The 9,513-nt window shown below is 47.0% G+C and overlaps 2 gene segments (V, D, J or C); both read left to right on the top strand.

Moving 5' to 3' along the window:
- The first annotated feature begins 4,230 nt into the window (after window positions 1–4,230).
- LOC125611618 lies at window positions 4,231–5,147 on the top strand. The segment is given in 2 exon segments: window positions 4,231–4,382; window positions 4,484–5,147. Coding segments are annotated over 2 exon segments (495 nt in total).
- Window positions 5,148–8,331: 3,184 nt separating this feature from the next.
- LOC107148993 lies at window positions 8,332–9,243 on the top strand. The segment is given in 2 exon segments: window positions 8,332–8,481; window positions 8,622–9,243. Coding segments are annotated over 2 exon segments (591 nt in total).
- Window positions 9,244–9,513: the final 270 nt, after the last annotated feature.

The following is a 9,513-nucleotide window of genomic DNA, read 5'->3' as shown; positions in this document are numbered from 1 at the left end:
CAATGAAGACACAGTTGTTAAAAATGTTTGATAAGTACAAACCTGAAGAGAGGCCAGGGTGAATCTTCCCATGATCAAAATGAATTCCTAATTTCAATGAGTTAATTTAGCAAAACAAATATTTATAATATATATACATATATACAAAATATAAGTATGTGTATACAATGTATAAATGTATACATATAATGATATATAAATATATTATAATTTGTAAATTAAATATCATGTAGGTATATATGTATGTGTATACACACACACACACACACACACATACTTTTTTGGATACACATGTCCATGCTTGGCTCAGGTGAAGCAGAAATCAAGGGTGGCAGAAAAGTAAATCCAACTTCTTCTGCTTTGGAGACTTCAGCCCTTCAGGAAGATGTGTAGTAAGATCCTATCCGTATCCCAATTGACTTTGAACCTTCCTCACAAGCAGGAAGCATCCCAATGATGAACCATGCTGGGAGCTTGGGAAGGACTTGGGCACAAATCTCTAGGCAAATCTCTACTGTTGGTCCCACCTGACAGAGAAGGCATGATCAGATTTGCATTTGGGTGAAGAACATGGGCAGAAGTGTGGTATAGAAGGCTGATAGATTTTAGAGGAAATGAACAACTAGGAATCTTCTAAAATATTCTATGTGAATTGTAATGCAGTTTATGTAGTGTGCTATGGAAAACAGAGGGTGGAAGTTCTGCATTATGTTATATCCTTCTAAACTGTTTATTCTAGTAGATTGAACATAAGATCTTCAACTTTGCCCTCCCATTGGGTAGTCTTAGCATGGGGTCATTATTTCTCAAGCATGACCTTTTGTGGTCTCAGTGGAATTGACATCAACATCACCCATCTGACTCCACGTCTGAGTCAGAATGCCAAAGTCCTCCAGGTTGAGTGTCTTCTGAAATATTGCCTTAACTCTCCAGCCTTCCAGACCTTATTCTCTTCTTACCCTTCTGGTGTCTCACCTTCTGCACACAAAGGAAATGCCATAAAGGGGAAAAAAAGAGACCTCCTTATACATATTCTTTGGCTCCTTTTCAATTCTCTATACCCCAAATACTTGCTGTCTTGTAATCACATAATTTTTTTATTTATCAGCAAGTATCATATTGTTTTCATTTTATGTAGAGATGCTCATTTTACATACTTAGTTTGCTTCATTACTGTACTCTGAACTCCTCCTCCATCATCATCATCATCTTCATTATTGTGATTATTATTATTTTGCTGCCCCATAATGGAATTCCATGGATAAGAATACATATGTTCTTCTGCTTATTCCTAGCTGTGGCTCAGTTCACATCCATTGAGCAAAGCACACTGGTCAATATTCAGGGCTTAAATTGCCTGTATCTGCTCAGCTCACTGCGAAGAATCCTGAGATGGACAATCTCTGTATAAGTGCAGTGTCCTGGGTGTGTGGCTCCTGGTGCTAATCCCTCTGCTGTTTCAGATTCTTCATTCTCCCCTAGCTGTTCCAGCCCTCCCCAGGGGCTGCTGGCTCAGTGCCACAAGGGGCAAGTCTGGATTGCTGTGGCTGGAACTGGAGAGACCTGAGGTCTGGAGAAGCTTGGCTTTGGCCACAGGGTGGCTCTGGGCTGTGGGGTGAGGCTGGGCTGGGAGAGGTGGAGGAAGTGGAGAGAGTGGAGAGGAGGGCTCAGCATCTGACTCCATCCTCCTGTCTAAGGGGAGCATTGGTTTACACAAGTCACCAGAGTCAGTTCCAAAGTGACTCCTCTTATCTTGCAGCCCCTGCGTTATGGAATTTTCTTTCTGAATCTTGTGTGCCAGATATGTTTGCAATAAGCATTGCCAATCCCCATGGTCTCAAGGACAGAAACAGGGACAGAGGCTACTCCTCCCAGTACCTCCCCAGACCCTGGCTCCAGGCTGGAGTCACAGTCATGCACCTTAAATGGTGACAGTGGTCCAGAAGGGCACCATGGCCATCTAATCACCCTTCCTCCTCAAAGCTGGGCCTTCAAACTTAGACATGGAGAAAGCGATGTTTCCAGGGTTCTGTCTCTGAGCTGTGACTGAGTAAGGGAGAAGGAAGATCACTTGAGGGGGAAGTGGTCTGCCTTGAGAGGGGTCCTGGGATGGAGGGTGGAGGGAGCTGCATAACGAGGAGAGCAGCTGAGGGCAAAGGGCAACTGTCAGAGGAGAATCCTGGGGAGCAGAAAGAGGGCTCTGCTCCAGTGCATTCATGCCCTTGGTCCAGCCTGGTCAATGCAGATGCACTGCAATAGGAATCTAGGTAGAGAGTCCTGGGGGGAATAAATATCCCCTGGACCCGGGGAAACAGTCAGGGATAGTGACATTACAGGCAAAAAAACCAACCAGGGTCCTGGAAATTGGGACACCCTGGGCCAGGGTGTCCTTGCCAGAAGATGCCAATGTAGGACATTACTCCACCATGGGCTATGGGTGGCTCTGCTGCCTGATCATCTGTGTCCTTAGGACAAGTGAGTTCAGGGCTCCCAAGGGCTGTCTTTGGACTTCAAGTCTGTTCCTTGGGGCTACAGTCAGCACCTTCCTCCTGGGCTCAGTATGAATTGTGTCCTTTTCTCCCCACAGTCCCCATGGACAACAGCATTAGCCAGAGACCAGGACACCTCATCATGGAGACAACACATAAGAAGTCCCTAGAACATGAGCAACCTCTGGGACATAATGCCATGTGTTGGTACAAGCCCCTGAGCTCATGTCCTGGGACTGGTTGAAAACTAGATGGTGCCCAGGTGCTTCTCACCTGAGTGCCTGACACTCTCGTTGTCCCTGGAGCCCCAACACTCAGCTGTGTCCCTCTGTGCCAACAGCTGAGACACAGCTCCAGAGTCACCCACCCCCTGTACAGAAACCTGGGGAGACAGCCTGGAAGCAGGGACAGCTGAAGGCTTTGATCATTCCCTGTAGGATCCCAGACAGAAGCTGCAAACCATAAAAGCCCCTGCCACCTCTGCCCACTAGAGCTGGGGAAACAGCTATATTTGATGGCATCTGTAGCAGGGGGTTTCTTGCACTATTGTGACTCTGCTCTGTTAACTGATGAAAATTTGGGGTCTAGGTTGTTATATATTTTTTTTTAATTTTTTTTGGTACCTGAGATTGAACGCAGGGGCACTTAACCACTGAGCCACATCACCAGCCCTTTATTTATATTTATTAGAGACAGAATCTTGGTGAGTTCCTTAGGGCCTCCATAAATTGCTGAGTCTGGCTTTGAATTGTGATCCTCTTTCCTCAGCCTCCCTAGCTGCTGGTATTATAGGCCAGTGACACTTTAACTATCTTTTTAAAATTAATTTTCTAACATAAAGTAAAAGAAGGCTGCCATACAGTGGATCTTTTAATTGAAGAATTCAATTGGGTCCTCTACACAACACCTGTGCCACCTCCGTCACATACTATGCAGGGCCAGAGAGAAAACCCTGTCCCCCAGGTGTTCTGCTCAGGTTTTACCACTTCAAAACTTCTTCTCACTACAAGGAGGTCCCCTCAGGACTGCTGCCACCTGAGAGGTCAGCAGCACAGAGCTCAGGGAAACAGAGAAGGGATTTCCAAAACGGGTCCCAAGGTGGAGCCAGCCACATACAAAGGACAATAGGAGTGCTCACCTCTGTGTGTATAATTTATATAGACTTAGAAAGATATGCATATATAGACATAGAGAGTGACTCTTCCAGTTCTATTCTCCTTCACTTCAGCTTGTCTCTAGTTCAACCTCTACTTCCCTTTCTAGCTGTACTCTGAATGCTCCCCTTATGGAAGCTCCACAGCTGCATGGTCACTTTCTTTGAACCCTTGACCCACTCATGGCCCATGACCCACTCAGCTGGCAGCTTGCTGTTCCCCCATTCCTCTTCCCTTGCTCTGAAATGTCCTTGTGGGTTTCAGGACTCAGTTTCTCTCTGGATCACCTCTTCATAGTGATATTTACAGTGTTACCTTCTCCGTCCTATGTCTCTTTTTTCCCCCAACATTTGGAACTGTCAGGGTCAGAGCCTCTGCAGTGGACTTTGCATAGACCCGTGGGGAGGAAAGTGGGTCTTGCTGTTGTATTTGGTGTAAGCACCCTGCCTCACTGTCCTGACCCAGGTTACCAAAGGGCCCCTGTCAGCCACGCTACTTACTGCACACTTCAGGATGCTCAGGTGTGACATGGGGCAACTCAGTTCACAATGCTACTCAAGTCTCTGCTCTCTTGGGGGCGTCCTTGAGTCAGTGGGTGCAGCACAGGCTGAGCTGTCACTGAATTTCCTCCTGGGACTGCTGAGCCCCACAGCCCCAGCTGGTTGAGGCCTCATCCTGCCCAACCCTGCCATGGACAGCAGCCTCCTCTGCTGGGTGATCTTTGGTCTCCTGGGCACAGGTGAGTCCTGGGAGGGCTTGGGCAATTCCCATCTTACCTTTACCTGAGGGCAATCCTAAACTTGCCCTTCATTCTCTCCTTGCCCTCTGCCTCCTCCACAGCACATATGGAGCCTGGAGTCAGACAAGCCCCCAGTCATGCTGTCACAGAGGCAGGACAGGATGTGTCTCTGAGTTGTGACCCTGTTGCTGGTCAGGCTTCTCTCTATTGGTACCGACAGACTCCAGCAAAGGGACTGGAGATCCTGGTTTCTTTCTATAACAAGCAGCGTTTAGAGAAGGCCGACTTTTTCAGGGATCGATTCTCAGCTGAGAGGCCTGAGGGAGCCTTGTCCACCCTGAAGATCCAGCCCACACAGCTGGGGGACTCGGCCACCTATCTCTGCAGCAGCAGCTTAGGCACAGCCCCTCAGAGACACTTCCTGCCCTTGCAGAAACTCCAGGGCTTCTGCCCCAGGTCTCAGCAGCCTTCCTGCCTCAGGAGGGTGGGCACTGGGTGGGACTGCAGGGGTCCAGTGGAGGTTAAAGTACCTCTAATAGAAGACTAAATAGCAATTGGGCTGTCAAGGTCTAGGAATGCCCATAGATACCAGAGAATTGGACAGTGGACCAAAGTATAGAACAAATACAGCCATAGGACTGACCTCATAAACCTCTCTACTGAAGCTCTGCATCTTTTTCAAGTCTTGGGTTTTATTTTTACATATTTTGAAAAGTATGCCTTCCATCTTTCAGGTATTCTAGAGAGAATATGAAGGATTTTCATGAAGACACCTGAAAATTATCCTCACCTGAAAATTTTCCAGTACATGGAAGATCTGACCAAAGTCTGGGTCTGATCAGGATGAATGATCTGGAATAGTAGGTGGCAAAGGCAGAGGCCCCTCAGGACCCCGGGCCCAATACAGGGAGGCTGTTTTGGGAACCAGGACTATCCATGTGTGTGAGAGATGGAGTGCTCTAGGCTAGCTGAGTGCATATTTGTATCTACTTGTTTATTCTGGATAACGCTCTTAATGAATGACCTTCTACCTCTCTTAGCTGATTGGATGGCACCAAGTGCCAGAGACAGTAGGAGGAGGCTCCTTGCAGGGCTCTGTCTCCTTCTCCTACAGAGCATCTGTGCCCAATCAGTTCTCCACGTTTGCCTGTGCCAGCCTCAGGCACAGCACAGCACAGGGATCTCTCCGCAGAAACAGCAGTCACAAGAGTGAGGTGGCAGTGCCCCATGTCTGCTCCACCAGGCTGTGGTCCATCCCTAGTACCTTTCCCTCCACCCCCATCTTCCCATTCTGCATTCTTCAAGATACCCTTGATTCTGCTCTTTGAAGAGAAAGGTTCTTACTTTCCTTATGCAGGTGACAGCTCTCACTGTACCTCAGTAGAGTCTCTGTGCTCCTTCCCTTGCTCCATACTCTTCTTCTGATTTCTTCTGGGGTTCTGATTGCAACCCCACCTCATTCCACTGACCATGCCCATCCCCTGTTTTCATGCTGCCTTCTCATGTTAGGCCTCAGGTGCTGGCTAATACCAGCTACAGTTCTATTTTTGGTCATATTCAGAGGGCAGGTTCCATCTTCAAATATTGTTATAAAATTGGGGATTGTAGGTAGATAGATGATAAATAGATAATTCATATAGACATGCATCTATATCTATGAACATATCTATAGAATGTAAAAATCCATGCTAAAATTGCACAAATGTTCTGTAGGTGAACATTGATAAGTTCTTAAGGAAGTTGACTGGACTGAACTTGAGTTTGGTAGGCTCCTACTGAGTTAAAGTAGGCTTCTATGTTAGGAGCTGACCCTCCCACAGACACTAGGAGATAGGGTGCCCCCGTTCATCATTACATTTCAAAGAGATGGTTTGCACATCATTGATAGAGACATTCCTGGTTATAAAGTTGGTAATATAAACATAGCTTATGTTTATATACCTTTCAAAATGATTTACACAGATTTCAAAGTGGCAAAGAAAGAATTTACAATTACAAAATTTCTAAAATAAATGCTAGAAGAAATGGGAGGATGGGTACCCTGGAAATCCTGGGAAGACTTGAAAGTAGATGTAAGATTAAGGCTAGGAGGGGAAATGGGGAAAGGCTAGGCTCTGCATCATAAGAATTTTTGGAAGGATTCCCAAAGTCTTCACCAAACCCTTCTAAATTCACCATACTAGGTGTGTTGGGTTTGCTGAGCTAATCAAGGACAGTCGTAGCTTTCTGTCCAGATCATGAGACTGGTTTAGAGAAGCCCATGGGAATATAGACATTCATTAGAATCACAGAAATCTTGGGAAAGACTTTGGATTTCTATACCTTGGGCCCTAGGACATTTCCTGTAGCTCTCAAAGAGGAGAGAACTTCACAAGTGTTATCTGGATCAAAAAAAATATTATCTTACACAGATTAAAACAGGTTAAGCAATAAAGTGATAAGTGTCATTATTTTATAAAACTAATAATACATATTTGTTCTTAAGAACAAACCTCTAAGTGTTTACACTAAAAATCGGCTTCTTTTAGAGACTCATATAACATTTTCCTCATAACAAACCCTTAGAAATGATAATATTCAATATGTCAGATGTGCTAACTATGATCTGCTATGAATTAACCTGAATTATGTGTAGGGCATTGTTGTCATTCTTGTTTGCATTGAGAATCTTCACATAGTATAATTTATCAGGTTTATTAAAATTCTTAGTTTTTCTAGTTCAATAATTTGCATTCTGTGGATATATATCAAGCAGTTGTTCATTGTCGTGTTCCATTTAGGCTACCAGAACAAAATTCTACAACTAGGCAGTTTGTGAGCAACACACATTCATTTCTCACGGTTCTGGATGCTGGAAGTCCCTGGTCAAGGCACTGGCTGATTCAGTGTGTCAGGAGAGCCTGCCCTCTGGTTCATAGATGGCAGCTTCTCTCTGTGTCCTCCCATAGTAGGAGGACTATCTAGCTCTCTCTTTACAAGGGAAGTTATCCCAATCAGGAGAGTTCTGTCTTCTTGAGACAGTGTGTGTGTGTGTGTGTGTGTGTGTGTGTGTATGCATGCACGTGTAGTTTCTTTTGGAGATTCCTCCACCTGGACACAGTTCTCTGGTGACATATACTGAGGCGCGGTGTCACTTAGAAGCACTCACAGGCCTTTCTAGGTAGTCACAACAAATTCATATCCAACCAAATCAGCCTTAAACATAGCAGATAGAGTTTTCTACTGGAAAAACATATGTAATATTTAGAATCCCTCTTTGTAAATTTCACTATTAAAATTTGGTAATGATCAAATTAAAATATTTTTTGCCTCCACAGGCTTTGAAATCCTCCACTTGGACTTGAAGATCAACCCTAAATTGTCCAGGATGAGAAAGCAGCAGAATGAATATGGATAAGAGGGATGAAGGGTGGGGAATCTCCTCTGTTCCTGATTTAGTCAATCACGACATGAGCTCTGAAGGTGGACTCCATGACACTGTGGGCTGTGGACCACTTGGGGGCGCTGTGGTTTCATAGAGCTGCAGGGAGCCTTGGGAAGCCTTGAAAGGTGTCCCAGGAGAGCAGGGGTGATGGGGAAGCTGGCTGCATGCTTGGAACAGCGAAGCAGTTTGAGTTCTCTTAGTTGGTCCCGAACACTTGAAATTAAACAGAGTTATCACTGGTCAGGGGAGAGAAGAGGGCATGGGACAAGAAAGGAAGTTTCTCTGCTCCTATATGGGCAGGGAAAGGTGGAGTGGCCAGGAAAGGGTCAGTGTCAGGCCGGGAGTGGCACTGCGGAGGTGGAAGCAGCATGGAAGGACGTAGGGTGTGAAACTGGCCCAGGAGGAGGGTGCTCAAGCTGACCCACCTTCAGATCAGGGGCTGTGCAGGGTACAAAGGGCGCTGTGGGTACAGCTTGTGTCTTGTCATTGGGTACAGATGGCCTGCAGGGAGGGTCATGTGAGAGCATGACATTGATGCTCTTGGGGAGACTAGAACTTCAGAACCTCCTGCTCAGCCCAGAAGGCCCCACCCCTCAGCCAGGAGACCCTGGGTTCCTGATGCTGCCATGGGCTCCAGGCTCCTCTGCTGGGTGGCCCTTTCTCTGCTGGGAACAGGTGAGTCCTGGGTACAGCAGGTGAGTCCTAGGTACAACTTCTGCTCTGTGTTCATCATTCCTGGAGCACATGTCAGCCCAGGATGGCTCAGCGGGACCCTTGCTCCTGGGCTCTGCTCTTAGCTCCATCTCCTCCCACAGGCCCAGTGGACTCTGGAGTCAAGCAAACCCCAAAACATCTGATCAAAGCAAAAGGACAGCAAGTGACACTGAGATGCTCCCCTCTCCCCGAACACCTCTCTGTGTACTGGTACCAGCAGACCCCGGGCCAGGGGCCTCAGTTTCTCTTTCAGTATTACAATGGGGAAGAGAGCGAAAAAGGGACGAACATCCCCAGTCGATTCTCAGCCCAGCAGTTCCCTGACTACAGCTCTGAACTCAACCTGAGCTCCTTGGCGCTGGGCGACTCGGCTCTGTTCCTCTGTGCTGGTAGCCTGGCACAGCCACCCATGAGCATCAGCCTTCAGTACAAAATCATTCCTGCCTGTGTCAGGAAGTGGCCAGGAGGGTGGAGCCTCAGCCAAGCGAGTTCAGGCCTGGGAAGCTGCCAACCTGTCCCAGACACCCAGTGTGGAGTGCATTCAGCTGCTCTAGTGCCACAGCAGTGGTGCAGGGCAGTGCAATTCACCTGTTCCCATCCCCAAGGGGAGGCAGCTTCCTGGTCTCATGCAGTCATTGGGTGATGTCAGCTCCTCAACCCTGGTGTTCCCCCACCCCTCACTCTGCAAATCTGCCCCCTCCACTGGCTTCCCTCTCCCAGGTCCCCACTAGCAGGCTGGAAAGGTCATGCAAACATGCATCTTAACCTCCTGCGTGGGCTGGGGTTGTGGCTCAGTGGTAGAGAGCTTGCCTAGCACGTGTGAGGCACTGGGTTTGATCCTCAGCAGTGCATTAAAAATAAATAGATAAATCAAAGGTGTTGTGTCCATCTACCACAAAACAAAACAAAACCTCTTGGGTGACTTGTCCAAGGAACTGTGACTTCAAGGCAAATCATATCCCAATGGGTACTGCATCGTGAAGAAAAAGAAAC

The sequence above is a fragment of the Marmota marmota genome, unplaced genomic scaffold (assembly GCF_001458135.2).
Source record: "Marmota marmota marmota unplaced genomic scaffold, marMar, whole genome shotgun sequence".
NCBI classification, from domain to species: domain Eukaryota; kingdom Metazoa; phylum Chordata; class Mammalia; order Rodentia; family Sciuridae; genus Marmota; species Marmota marmota.
Note: the sequence above shows the minus strand (reverse complement) of the source record. Positions and strands in the feature narration are given on the sequence as shown.